The 15,292-nt window shown below is 39.0% G+C and overlaps 1 protein-coding gene across 4 annotated transcripts in view; it reads right to left on the bottom strand.

The window, feature by feature from the left end:
• The window catches only part of LOC149572937 (protein PIGMENT DEFECTIVE 338, chloroplastic-like), a 199,628-nt gene extending 185,988 nt beyond the window's left edge, over nt 1-13,640 (bottom strand). For 2 of the 4 annotated variants that reach the window (XM_089814056.1, XM_089814053.1), the window contains exons 1-2: nt 12,938-13,640; nt 11,848-12,026 (exon numbers count right to left, since the gene is read on the bottom strand). In XM_089814056.1, coding sequence (XP_089670182.1) covers nt 11,848-12,026; nt 12,938-13,511 — 753 coding nt within the window. In that variant the 5' untranslated portion in view covers nt 13,512-13,640. The remainder of the gene's footprint in view (nt 1-11,847; nt 12,027-12,937) is intronic. The other 2 variants (XM_089814054.1, XM_089814055.1) reach the window with 1 other exon arrangement.
• Nucleotides 13,641-15,292: the final 1,652 nt, after the last annotated feature.

The raw sequence follows: 15,292 nt of genomic DNA, 5'->3' as shown, positions 1-15,292 counted from the left end.
AATGCCCCCGCCACTTTCCAGTCCTCTATGAATAGAGTATTCAGAGATCAGTTGAGGAAGTTTGTGTTGATTTTTTTTGATGATATACTGATATACAGCCGTACTTGGGAGGAACATTTGAAGCATATTGATGTAGTGCTCAGCATTCTAGAGAGGGAGTCATTATATGCCAAGATGAGTAAATGCGAGTTCGGGATGACAGAGTTGCCCTATCTAGGGCATATTATTAGTGCAGGAAGTGTTCGAGTTGACCCAAACAAGATCAAGGCCATTCTGGATTGGCCACCGCCGAGAAACACTTCACAACTCAAGGGATTTCTTGGGCTTTGTGGGTTCTACCGCAGATTTGTGAAGTGATTTTCACAGATAGCAGCACCACTTACAGATTTGACATGGAGAGACAGTTTCAAGTGGTCAGAGAAGGCTCAGGATTGTTTTGACAGGTTCAAGGAGTTGATGAGTACATGCCCTGTTTTAGCCATTCCAAATTTCACCAGGCCTTTTGAGTTGCAGTGTGATGCCTTGGGAGAGGGCGTAGGAGTTGTCCTCATGCAGGACAAACATCCCATCGCATATGAGAGCAGGAAATTATGAGGTGTTGAGAGAACTTATAGCATCTATGACAAAGAAATGCTAGCAATCATGCACGCGCTAGCTAAGTTCAAGCAATACTTAGCAGGTAGCTGATTCACAGTAAAAACAGATCATAACAACTTGAAACACTTCCTTGGACAGAAGGATCTTAATGACAGGCAACAGAAATGGGTGAGTAAGTTACAGGCTTATGATTTTGACATAGTCTATGTCAAAGGGAAGAAAAATATTGTCGCAGATGCTTTATCCAGAAGGCCTTATTTGCTTGTTGTTGGGATAGTCATGGATGATTGGAGAGAGTTGATCTTGGCAAAGTATGCCAAGGATAATTGGGCATCTAGTGTTATTGAAGGAACTATTCAGGATAGTCGATACACTGTTGTAAATGATCTGATCATCTACAAGGAAAGGATTTATTTAGTACCTGGGTCTGCTATGAAGCAGAAGATTTTGAGGGCATTTCATGATTCACCATTGGCAGGACATCCTAGATTCTTTAAAACATATCGGCAGGTGAGAGAGCGCTTCACTTGGAAAGGACTCAAAACAGAGGCGCTTCAGTTTGTTAGGGAGTGCCTAGTATGTCAGCAGAACAAACAGGAACATTCCTTTCCAGGTGGTTTACTACAGCCCCTACCCATACCAGAGAAGAAGTGGGATAGCATTTCCATGGATTTGATCACAGGCCTCCCCAAGGCACAGGGTCGAGATTGTATTTTTGTTGTGGTAGACAGATTGACGAAATTTGCACATTTCTTTGCAATTTCGTCTACGTATTCAGTAGCACAAACAGCAGAACTATTTTTTCGAGAGGTATTCAAACTACATGGGATACCACGAAGCATAGTCAGTGACAGAGACAGCAGATTTATAAGCCACTTTTGGCAGGAGTTGTTCAGGTTATGTGGAACAGAGCTCACTCCGAGTACCAGTTACCACCCCCAAACCGATGGGCAAACAAAAATAGTGAACAAGTGGGTTGAGGGATATCTCTGAAACTACATTGCAGGGCAACAGAGGGCTTGGGTGAAGTGGCTACATCTAGGGGAGTACTGCTATAATACCTCTTTCCATATGTCTATTCAAATGTCCCCTTTCATGGCACTGTACAGGTATGATGCTCCTAATTTTCTGGATTTGTTATTTGGGGACAATAGGGTGCTTAAGGCCAAGGATATTTTGCAGGAGTGTCAGGACATTATGCGATCCTTGAAGGAAAATTTGCAAAAGGCACAAAATCAGCAGAAGCAATATGCTGATCAGCACAGGATTGAGAGGTCTTTCGAGGTAGGAGACATGGTGTACCTCATGTTACAACCGTATAGACAGTCCTCTCTCAAGAAGAGTGGAGCAGAGAAATTGAAACCACGCTACTATGGACCATTCAAAGTAATCAGGAGAGTGGGCAAAGTAGCTTATGAGTTGGAGTTTCCTGTAGACAGTAAAGTGCATAATGTGTTCCATGTGTCACGCCTTAAGAAGGCATTGGGCCACAATGTGGTGTCTTCAATAGTATTGCCACCTCTTGATGATGAGGGAAAGCTTATCTTGGTTCCCGAGGCTATACTAGACTCTAGGGAGAGGGTGCTTCGCAGGCGGATCATCAAAGAGTACTTGGTCAAGTGGAGGAATCTATCAGTGGAGGATGCTACTTGGGAAAGTGAGCAAATATTACAACATCCAGAGTTGAAATTGCTTGAGGACAAGCAATTTTGGGAAGGGCGGACTGTAATGTCCCCTTTTTAACATTCATAGCATGATGTTGTCGTTAGCCTATTTCCCCACGGTCTCGTAGGCTAACCAGGACATATAAGGAACTTAGAGGCCAATTGGCCTAGATAGTTTCAGTTGCAGGTCTTTCTGAGGGGTTTTGAGGCAACTTTGGGCATACTTACTATTTATAGTAAGTCATCTTGGCTATGGTTATGTCGATGATAATTGTTTAAAATCAACAAGAAGACTTGTTTATCGTTAATAAGATTTGTTATGCATCGATAAAGCTATTTTATAAAGTTAAATTTAAATATTTAACTTTATTAATGCATAGACTATAGTTTGTGGGAAATATTTAAATTAAAAGAGTCCCCTTTATTTTATAACACATTGGAGACATAAGTTACATAAAGGGAGTTATCTTTTATTCCACATTGAGAAAACGAAAGATGGAGCTCTTGTGAGAACACTATAAAAGAAATGGAAGAGCTTCTTTTTAGCATGCTTGGAAATATCAAAGAAATTGGGTATTACTCTGGAGATTATATCTCAATAGTTTGAAGAACGAAATCCCTTCAAGCTGGAAATCTTGACGCCATTGAAAGATATGATCTTGAGATTCAACATGGTAACAGCAAGCTCCTGTCGCGCGGTATTGTACCAGCGAGTTACTGTAGCAGTCAGAATCACTGTAGCACCGAGTTACTGTAGCAGTCAGAATCACTATAGCAGCGAGTTACTGTAGCAGTCGGAATCACTGTAGCAGCGAGTTACAGTAGCAGTCGAAATCACTATAGCAACGAGTTACTGTAGCAACTCGAATCATTGTAGCGCGGTACTGTAGCAGCAACTTACTATAGCAGTCCGGATCACTGTAGCTGCAAGTTACTGTAGCAATTTCAGAACTATTGACACTGCTGTAACTGCAATGGTTATGGACCATCATTGAACTTTATAGTTGATATAATGCGTTGAGTTTAATGAGAAGATATTATTGTTATGGTAGTTGTAATTTCCTGATAATCTGAAACAAGAAATCAATGAATGGTCATTGTTATTAGTTGCATATGGTTCTATGTTGCCTCCTATTTGCATCTCATATGAAACACAAACAATCTTGAGAAACCATTGATCAACATCAAGCTGAAAACTATAAGAAATTTGGTTGCAAGACAATTGTTTGACAAAATTACAAGAAGAAATAAACATTAAAAAATAACAGAACAAGGCAGGTTGTTACATCAAGGGCATAATGACTTGCATTATCAAGGGTTTAATAGGAGAGAAGGCATCATTTGATTGAAAAACGTCATTGCTTTAAAAACTCGCCAGGATATCCAATTTTGTAGCCAGGTGTAGTAAGAAGTGAAGAGAAATGAATGCCCTATTTTTTAATTATGAGGAGAAAAAATTAAAAGGATGAGGACCCAGGAAGTACTTATATTGGTGAAAAATTCCACAACTACCCCTAAATAATCTAGAGATTATCTTATTGGCCCACAGATTCAATAGTCTTCCATGCAATGTTTCAAGCATGTGTAATTTTGTTGACTCATTGTTAGAGGAGAGCCATCAAACTCTAGAGCTAGTGGTAGAAGACCAAAGAAGAATATGGCAGAAAAAGGACTCCAGCGTTTTATCGAAATGGTTGGATAGATGGTAGGAATAAAACACTGACAAACTTTTTAGTGGCTTTCACTACCGCATTAGTGAAGAAGGCTGAGACTTTGCACAAACAGTTGCAAAGGGTGATATAAGAGTTGATGGCAGAGAATGTTGCCCAAATTGCCACAAACAATGCAATTGCACTAGTGGCCTTATGGGGACTGTGATTATGGGCGACAAGACTTTCTACAAACTTTATCACTTTGCAAAGAATTGTAGGACTGAGGTCATGTCTTCTCTCAAGCAAATTTTTGTGAGCCACAAATAGTTGGACTCTCCATATTCTAAAAGATCAAAAGAGCAAAAGGTCGTGAGGACAGTTTTCGATGATGTGTTCACCAAGAATGCAAAGAAGATACTCAAGGTTGTTGGTGTAAAAAAGGATATTACCCAACTAACTTCACTATTAGGTCCTCTTCACACCTTATCATTAAGGTTTACACACTATGTCCCATACCATAAGATTAAAAATCTTGTTATAATCTTGTGATATCCGAAGTCTCAACTTGGCCTATATAACCAAGGTAATCCTTTTGTAATCTTAATTCATTGTAGATTCATTTGCATTTGTATCTTTGCATACATTGATAGAAATGCAGTTTATGCTTGTTATTGATCTTCTTGTTTCATTGTGTTTTCCATTAGGCCTTTGGATCTTGGGTGCCTACCTCCATAGCCAAATCTTACAAAGGTAAGTAAAAAACTTGACTTTTAGAGAGGATTTGGGTTTTTTTATTGTTTTTGTTATTATTGTTTCTAGTTTCCTATTTAACTTAGTTTTAGATTTCAATGTGTAAGGGGACAAAGCTTTTGATCAAGGTTCTAAGTTTGTTTGATGGGGGTTATTACCCATGTATGGTCCACACCATATCTAATTGTCACATGTCGAACCGAAACCTCCATTCCATCAATAAGTTTCAAGCATGAATCAAGAAGTTTGGAAGTTCACTAGTTCAAAGCTTCCAAGGCCCTTTCTCTTAAGCATTACCATCCTTGCTGAACTTAGGATTGAACTTGAACTCTGAACATAATGTATTCAATGTTCAAGGTTCATAAGTTCGCGAGTTCAAAGTGCCAGGTTGATCTAAGCTTAGAATAGTTGTCAACCTATCAGACCTTGCTGCTCATTATTGAAGTTGAACCTTGAACACTTTATGTTCAAGCTCAACAATTCAATCGGTAGATTTCTGTCTTGCCATCCTATGAGCATCAATTCAAATATTTTACGACCAACGAACTTGAACATTGAACTGTTACTAGTAATTCAATAGTTCATAGTTCATAGGCCTAAAAGTTCACCTTGGCAAAGACACGTGTCCAAGTGAGCAGCAGTACAAAGGATGATTTTTCTTTCTCGAAACCTGTGGGAAAGATACATATTAATTAATGATTAATGGTAATGATGACAAAACATGCTTCAGTATGTGCGAAATTGAAGGAAACATTTAATGATGGAAAGTACCTTGTCTTTGTCTCCCATTTGTTCTTCCATTGCTCCTATTCTACTCAGATACGGCACCTTTGGTGGAGCGCTTGGGGTTGCTCTTGTCGGCATGCTTCCTCTTTGCCTAAGTTCTGGGCCCGCTTGGGTAGTGCTCCCTCCAAGTCTTCTTCTCTCCATGCTGCTTGGATTGCTGGCCCATCTTTCATGCTTTGGTATATCTGGTTGGAGAGGAATCGTCGCATATTCCAAGATGTTCGGCTTGGTGTTTTGCATCTTTGGTGGAAAATATCACATTCTCTTCAGGAAACTATTCATGTGAAGTGTGAGCTTGATGGGGGTATGGATCTGGTTGATCTTGCTATCTGTAATCGCCTCAATTTTCATCTTCAAGATGGGGCTGCATCTCATAGGTTTCCTTCTATGTCCAGGCAGCTTCACCATCAGAGGAAGGGTCGGGTTAACCGGGATGGGCATTGGACTCCTCCTCCCTGTGGAGTTCTAAAAATTAACACTGATGGTTCTTCCCATGGGAATCCTGGCCCTGCTGGTATTGGCGGAGTGGCTCGTTGTAGTTCTGGGGATGTTAAATTTTTCTTCTCAGTTCATAAGGGTGATTATACTAACAATCTCATGGAAGCTCAAGCTATTTTATATGCTGTGGAACAGTGTTGCTTGCGGGGATGGAGTAAGCTTATCTGTGAGTCTAATTCCCAGGTGGTGGTGAACATGCTTTCTTCGCAGGAGCTTGAGGATGTTAGTTGGCAACTGGCCACTGTTGTTAAGCAAATTATTCTCTTCTCTACCTCTTTTCAGTTCATTAGGTTCACGTATATTCCTCGTGAATGGAACAGAATTGCTGATTGTTTAGCCAAATGGGCTTCTAGTCATGATCCAGGTTGGAATATTAGGGATAGGAGGCAACTGTCCTTTGAGATGGTGCAAGAATTTGATGATCTTGTTGCTCAGGGTCGAGCTCCTTGTTGAGCTCTCCTTGTTGTATTCCTTTCTGTCTTAATAAATTTTTACCCCTCTTTTCCGGAAAGTACCTTGTCTTTTCAATTATACTCTCTTCCATCTATATGTATTTCTCTCCAGGCCACATACATTAAAAAGGTTGCTTTCTTTTCATTCCTATTGCCTTTGTTGTGCAGCCAACATGTTGAGTCCTTCATTTCTTTTCTGTTGGTTGTTGTTTCTTTTCCTGCAGATTAAATTCTTCTTTGTGTATTTTCTTTTGGTCTTTTTCTCTGCTTGTGCCTAGTCAACCCCAATTGTTCATGGACGCATTTTGCCCCAAATTGTCTAAGAAAGACAAACAGTCGGCCACAAGTAGTTTCTTACCCGAGATTGAGGATACATTCCTTGCCAATGAGGACATTGATAAGTTAGTAGCTAGATTCTCTAATGCAAAGCCTGGGTCAATATTCGAAAAGGTCTCAAAGAATGGGTTGTTGCAAGCCTCTAGTTTTCCCGATGCTATCCCTTGCCCAAAACTTGTTCTAGCATGCCAAGATAGGTATGATGGTACTGAGATGTGTATCCACACCTACAGTGGAGAAATCCTAGTATATGTGAATAGAGTTGTTGTAATGGGTGCATTGAAAATCCCTCCACGCGAGGTTTATGAGGACCACACTATCAATTCATCCTATGCCCAATTCACCACCAACACTAATGAGTACAATAATGCAATTGCTAAGGGTTGGTTGCTCAAACCAAAAAGAGGTGGTTCCCGTCTCCCACGCCCTTTAACCAGAGAACGCATGATTTTGGAGATTAAGGATATCATAACCCTATTGAACAAAGTGAAAGGAAACTCACATGCTTTCCACTGGGAAAACTGAGTACTTTTTCATCCAAACTATTTTAGGGAAAGATAAATTTATTGATTGGGTTGATATTATGGCAACAATATTACAAGAGGCGCTTTCCAAAGTGTCTGCAACCTCTAGCTTTTATATGTCATCATATTTGTTTTATATTCTGGCTTGTGGAAGAGAATGGAAGGGCCTTCCTCATCAGGTGTGGAATCAAAACATGCCCATTTATGAATACTACCCCTATTGCAGAAGAATAAAAACCTAAAAGGTTTTAATAGAGTTCAAGATACTTTTCTTGCCAAACTAGTGTGTGAGCTTCAAGGGAAGGAGAATGGGAGGTTATCTAAGGAGGCAACTCAGCTAGTCAACATCTTTTCACCTATTTGAGGATAGGGAGATATGAAGGAAAACCCTTGAGATTATCTTGGCACTGCCTAGACCGTTATGTGTTGATCGAAGTATGCAAACAGTTGGCAAAAGTGGAGAAAGTCTTTCTCACATGTCCCTCAGATTGAAGATTATTGGGCAGATTGCCAAGACCACTACAAGGTTAGGAAAAGATGGTGGTCGAGGTTTACCTTGAAGCAAGTCAAAGATTTTAATCTTCAACTCAACATCTCAAGGGTTATTGAGGAGATAAATGAGGAAGTGGTTGATCCAGTGTATGTTAAGCAGATTGAAGCTTATCCCCTACCTGCTATTGACTGGTCGACACTAGAAGAAGATGATTTGCAAACCAGAATCTTGCCTGTAATAATCAGAACCGAACAATGGCCTGCAAGCAAGGGACGGCCAGCACCGAGTGTCCTTAGTGTTCAGAAGGGTTTGCTAGCCCCAGTTCAACTCATCTTATTTGTGACACTAATGAAATTGTCCCCTCTCACACTACACGTGTTCCAAAGCAGAGAGTTGAACCTGAACTAACTGTTCAAAGTTCAATTCAATTCTCTCTCTCAATCAAGTGGACTCACTCGCGCAACAGGAAGAAGCTAAGTCAATAGAACTTTGTTGAGGAAACTGTACAAAGCCGATTGAGTTAGACCTAAGGGAAGGATCTATGGCTGAGATCTCGAGTGGTGAAATGGACCAGGGAAGTAAGCAGGCTGTAGAAGGGGCAAATACCTTGAGTTCAATGGCTGTCAGTGCATCCCCTGCTTTTCAAACTCCTCCCAAGGATAGTTCGTTTGTTCCTAATTGGTTCGACTTGTTAGTAAGAAGAGAAGCCTAGTTCCTGCAACCCTCCCAGTCGAAGATTTGGTGAGCAAGTGCCTTGGAAAAACTCCTAAAGCCAAGAAGCTGAAGATCAAAATTGTATTAGATATTGACAAGAAGACAGGGCATTGGGTAGCAAGATGTTCTAAAGTTGACAACCGACAGCCAACAAAAGTTTATATGATGTGCTTCCACAGGATTATATCATAGAAAAGACCATCCTTGGCCTCACCTCTAGAGTCACGGACATGAAGATATGTACTGTTGCTAACTCCAGGATTTCTCATCGTATCCGGAAAGATCAAAGGGATAAGCAAGAGCTTAAACAGTCCCTATGTAAAATGGCAGAGTATATACATGAACTTCAACATCCAAATACAGAAACCCTACCAAGTGCAATATCTGTAATAGATGTTACTTCCCCCCTCAACAAAGGCTTCATTGAACAGGTCAAAAGGGACAGGTCAATCGCCCATGCTTACGATGAATGGTTTTATGCAGTGAATTCTCAAGTAGTCAGCTATTTCTCTCACTTCACCAACACCAATGCAAGAGCAGAGAAATTAATGATTGCTCTGAAATCTGAGATGAACGCTTGGGAGTCTGAGAAGGTAATATGGGATGAGTATATCATCAATATTTCTAAAGTCCAGGAATATGGGGTGAATAAGTTCTTTGCTGAAAAACTTGGAGTCAGCATTAGTGTTGATTTCCTATTCATAGCTCGAGCCAATCTTGAATGGAGAAACATCGTAATCGAACAAATCCCTGGACGAGTGCATTGAATTGCAAAAGGAGATGAATTGTTTGAAGGAAATCTTAACTACTGATATCAAGTGCATTGATGTAAAGATTATGGAGAACGTTGACCAAGAGGGAAAAACCTCCAAAGAGGTAGAATCAGCTTTCCTTTCAAAAACAGAGGCATTGAAGCAGGCAAAGGAGGTTTCTGTTAAAGATCTCACCATAGTTGCCAGGGCCGATTCGATGATGATGCTGACCACCTGGAAGCACAACATAAAAAGTTGGAGCATGTCAATCAGATTATGATGATGTGGAAGCTGCGCCTAGAACAACTTGGAGTCCCTCAACAAAATGAACTGATGAACTTTCTAGCAATTCACAAAGCTTGGAAAGAAGTCGGTGGTGGTTTCTCTATGACCCAAGAACTGGATGTTCATGCCAGCAACATAGCTGGTAATTAGTTAGGGATCTAGGGGCCACAAGCCATAGTTGTTTTATTTTCTTTGGCCAGTATTTTCTAAAGACTTCATTTTATTTGATAGTTGGTACCTCCTAGTGGATTTAGTTTTCAAGACTGATTCAGAAGCCTTGTGTGGCTATTAATTTTGTTTAGTTAGATCTTTGAAGGGTCGACTCTCTGAACATAGAACACATATAGTTATTTTGATACAGTTGATAAGCATCCTTTTGGTGATTTGTGACAGTAAATTAATGATGAATGGTGATTAATCGTGTGGTTATTCTCTTGTCATCTCTCATTTGATTGTATGGTTATTTGGATAGATTGCATTTTGTGTGGAATTCAATCTCACTGTGATGATGCATTTTTCATTGATTTGCTGAAGTAATGTGTACATCCATCTTTATTGTTCAGTAAGTTTGATCAGAAATCAGAACAGCACATTAATGTATGTCGTGTGGCATAGATTGTGAAGTTATCTTCTTTTGAATCTGCAGCATTATTTTATGTTTATGAGAGAATGTTTTAATTACCTTACGTTCTTTCAAGTTAAAAGGGCAATTAATTCAAATTCTTTTATAATAAAGGCTATCATGATTAATATTTTAAAAAAGGAGTTGTGCCTTTAAACACAGAGAGTCTTTGAAAAGAGGAGATTGTAAGACTCGTTTGTGGTGAATTAGTTTTTCTTGTTATTAAAAACACTAACTGAGAAGGGGGAAAACTGTTTGATAACAGTGGTAAAATACTAAAATGCCAATAAGTTATCTCTATGATGTTACTAATAGGGCCAAAGTGACCATTTTGCATTCTTAAGGTGGGAACAAGAAAATATAAAATTATTTGATGAATAATTTATCCTAGATAAACAAATCAATGTGACCAACCAATAAATGCCATGCGGTACTACCTAAACCCCATTGTTTCTTCTTTGATAGGTTTAAGGCTGATGAGGAGGTCATGGCAGTTTTACTATATAAATAGAGGATAACACCAAACAATGCTTTAGAGACATAATACTAGATGAGTTGAAGTTCTACAAGGATACTGATATGAGGTTTAATTCTTCACCTTTATGAGATTTTTTGAGGTGAATAGCCACTCTAAATTGGGTTCTCAACAATAGATTCAAAATTGGAAGTATACCATCTCAGGATGAGGTGGTTATTAAAGATGTATGTCGGACCTCTCTGCAGAAGATGGGAGACCGCAACTTGTTCCTGGAAACATGGATTGTTGTGTAGAAGCTGTTTTTGATCATTTGTCCTGAGTAAAAGGAAAGGCCGTCATAACAAGTGACATGACATTCCCTTGTCCCCATCTTAAAGTGGCATACAAATAGTTCCATATTAACAAAAGTCTTGTACACTAGGCCCAAACATTACTAAAAACCCTGAAGGACATAGATATGCTCTGGATATTAAATCACTACCAAAAACACAAGGTTTGTCAAAGACTCAAAACAAACTTCCCAGTAATCAACACCATAACCATAAACATACAAAAAATGGTGTGTCCCTTTTTGTGATGGAGCAGCAATGAAGAAACAACCCTGGTATAGTCCTTGTTGCAACAAAATATGAGACAGAACTGTCTAATTACAAATAAACCAGCAGGGTTATATATCTTGCTCATTTTTCCCAGGCTGATTAATTAAGAGGTAGATGCCATTGAGAGTTGCCCCACACACACGCATACAGAGAGAGAATGTTGAGAATGTGCAATTGAGACCTCCCTACCCCCTACTATAGTGGGAGAGAGGGAAATAGATAGGGGTGGGAACCCTTAACTGAACTAAACCGAGTGCCAGATTCCAAACAACTGTGGAGCAGAGGTGGATGGGCGGCAATAGTGTGGCCTCCCACTCACCCCTGAGATCGAGTATCCAGAGCTACTTTATAGTGCAACAGCAGTGGGCAACTATGATTCTTCTCCTGTAGTTGGTGGAGTTTGATACTTCCCATTTGGGATATATTACAAAAGTTCATGTTTTATGAGTATCTTTGTTGATGCATTTGGGTAAATCAGTTGCGAAATCAAGAGATCCTTACACCCCTGTCATTGAAGTAAAAGTTTCATGAAATTGCATGAGAAATGAAGTAAATAACTGAAAACAATATCTACGAAAACAAATGGATAAATAGATCCTAATCATAATAATTGGCAACATAACCAAAACAGAGTGAGAAAAAAACCTGCCTCACTCGTTGCCAAGCAATGCGCCTTGTAACTCGTCTTGAAGAAAGCAGGGGTTTGCCACCCAATGTCCTTCCCAAAACCTCAGCACAAAGTACTGTTCCAAAATCAACAACTGGACGGCCAGGTGCTGGGCCTGGGCTCAATGCCTCCTCGTTTTTCACAATGCCCACTTTACCTAAATCCAACAAAATACAATCACAAACTATCTGAATTCATATAAACCGACCCTGAGAGTTGGGATCTGAAGGGTACTAGTTGTATCACAAATGAAGTTCAAAATTACATAATTCATGTTCATTTCTATTCTGAAGTTGTGCATTCATAAATCAGCACTTAAAAACAAAACTCATAAAAATATGAGTGATCTTGATTGAAACTTATGTTTAGTGATTTGCGATTTCCACAGAACATCATCCTAGTTTCAGTAGGAAACAATTACAAACCATTTTAATCCATGTTAGCCGACTTACCATGAGGTGTGCGATCTAAAGGATACCGGTTTAAATTCACAGTAATGAAGTTCAAAATCACAAGATCACTTTTCATTCTGAAGTCATGAAATGCAAAGTATGAGATTATAAGCTATCTTGAGTGATCCAAGATTTCCACATAACATCTTGGCTTCAACAGGATACTATTTTAATTCATAAAGCCAATTTATGTGGAGCTGTGGGATCTACAGAGCATTGATTAACCCACCAGTGAAGTTCAAGATTACATTATTCAGGTCCATTTTTAGTTACCGAAAAGTATAGAATTATCAGCAGTCTCGATTGACAAAAATGAAATATCTTTAGTATTCCGGGATCTCCGCAGAGTATCCTGTTCATGTCGATGAATTGAATTTTCCTGTGTTAGAGTTTATATTACACACGAATTTTGGTTCATTCTTCCCAGCCCATCACCAGAGCTATAAATTCAACTTTAGAGTTACTTGTGTAAGAACTACTGTTAAACAGTTGTTTTGGCTTGTTCTTCTCAACACATGATCTAGAGTAATGAATTTCAATTTAAGGGTATTCAAACTAGTAATTAGAGACTCAAATGCTAAATGCCCAAGTGAAGCCATTGTGAACACATTCATACCAGGTGCAAAAAAATCCCCTGCATCTGCATTATCTTTTTGGGCCACTTCACACAGGATTCGTTTCATCTCCTGATCATGAAGAGGGAGAACTTCTTTTTCGAGCATGGTAGCAAGAGCATCAGCGCCAATATTGACATCAATTCTATGTGCAGTGCCAGACACCACAACACCCAACACCAAATCTCCCACTTTAGGATCATAAAATTCCACGTCTTCTTCTGTACTTGGCGCCCATCCATCCATCGTCTTCTCCTCCAAATATGTGTCTGCAGAAAAAACATTCATGAAGGACGCTATCATTTCATTATCTTCATCCTCTGAGCTTTCTTCCACCGTAACTTCCTCTTGTTCCTTGGCCACCACAGCTGTTGGCTTTTCAAGCAACTCCAATTCTGCACTGCTATCGTTAGCAATTATCAAGTCATTTGAAGAGGGGTAGGAACAAAGTTTATGAGAAAAGGTAATAGATTTATGCCGAGTGTAAAATGATGTTGGGCATCTGGTTCTTGGATTAAGGGGAAAGTGGAAGACAGCAAGCTTACCCTTCAGGGTCAATGGGGGCTGCCACAGCATATTTTCTTTCCTCCACCTAATGCTGTGCTTCTGCGGGCTTTTTTAATTTAGATAAGGTCTTTGAACCATAGCTTTAGCTGTTCAAACTCCCGAATTAATTTTATTTTTTAAAGTCAGGATACAAACGATAATTTCAAATGAGAAATGCAGAATGATGTTATAGGTGAAGAATTAACCTCGTAAGAGCCTCGAGTCCCTTAGCCCGTGGTTCCATGGAAGGGGCTATATTTTTCAAAAAAGGCGGGGGCATAAGAAAATTTGTGTTGTTTTTTATTAATATTAAGGTAGTTTTGTAATTTACAATAATAGAAAATGTTAAGAAAAATTACTCCACTATTTTCTTTTTCTTTTTTCAAATGGGTAAAACATTTTTTTATTGAAATAAAACTATAATTCTTGTTGAAAAAGGTGATTGGGAAATAATATTTTATCTTTTTATTTAATTTAATTTATAATTCAATAATTACTTAAATTTTGAGAGATCATTTATAAGTCCTTTGTATTTTTTAATTTATTTTATTTTTAAAAAAATTAAAAGAGAAAAATGATACATCTAATATATGTCATACTAAGTTTTGTAGATTTTATTTAAACTAATGGTTTTCTAAAAATTTTAAGTAGTCAATCATGTTAAAAATTGTAGAATTCTTTAGCAAGATTATAGAGCAAAATAATATTTGATTGAAAAAGAAATACAAATCCTTTTTTTTAAATAGTGTTATAAATTGAAAATTAAAAGCAGGTATTTTGATCGATATTGAGTTGAAGGAAAAAATGCGCTCTGTTGGGGATTGTATGGCGTCCATCTGAATCCTTGTTTGTTCGCCGCCTATCATACTACATTTACTGTGGGATTTATTTTTGGTTATAATGGCCTCGGCCTTCTCCGACCCAGCAATTGATGTTGGTGTTGGAGTTGTTGTTGTTGGAGAGAATGGTTCTTTCTAACAAACACCTGCGCAAGTTCGTTCCCAAGGTGTTTCACGAGGTAACTCCTCTCCTGATATTATTTTGAATGTAAAGGAATTTGATAGTGCATGTAATTGGCTAGAGCAGCAAACCCTAATTAGGTATTTTGTGGGTCGCACTCCTTCTGAAAGCATTCTACAAGAATGGTTTTCCAAGGTCTGGACACCTCAAGGTGTCCTCCTTAAAGGTGTTCAAAGCCTTACTAAAGGTTTTTTCTTTTTTGCTTTGGCAATCCTAGCCAAGTTAAGCATGTGTTTGTTCGAGGCCTCGAGTCTGTCAAATCCTTGCTTTTGGTTTTTTAGTGTTGGTCTCGCTATTTTGTTGTCTTTGATGACCGCAAACTTAAGGTTCCCAAGGTGGAGTTCCCTGGGCTTCCTATCCCATGCAATCCTTCCTGCAAGTCATTCCACAAATTGTCGGCAAGGTCATTTGCCTTGAACCAAACAAGTTTTTCGATGCTCGGCCCCAATATAGGGTTTGTGTTGAGGTTGACCTTTCTAGGGATCTCAAAGAATCAGTGGAAACTCAAATAGGTGGTACCACCTTCACTCAGAAGATTTTTTACCTAAACCTCCCAAATCCCTGCTATAGGTGTTAGTCCGCAGAACACAAGATTAAGGATTTTCCATTGTTGGAACACAATTGTCCACCATTCCAGGAAGCCAAACCGGTTCTAACCATCAAAAAAGACAAATGGACTACTATTGTGGAAAAAGGCGTCAGCTTGGTCATATTGATGTTCTCTGTCTTCAAGAAGTTAAAGTTGTTGGCTTTCTTCTCAACTCAGCCTATCGTGTTATTTGATCGGATAG

The sequence above is a fragment of the Cupressus sempervirens genome, chromosome 2 (assembly GCF_028749045.1).
Source record: "Cupressus sempervirens isolate cs-2001-9-10 chromosome 2, ASM2874904v1, whole genome shotgun sequence".
Lineage (NCBI taxonomy): Eukaryota > Viridiplantae > Streptophyta > Pinopsida > Cupressales > Cupressaceae > Cupressus > Cupressus sempervirens.
Note: the sequence above shows the minus strand (reverse complement) of the source record. Positions and strands in the feature narration are given on the sequence as shown.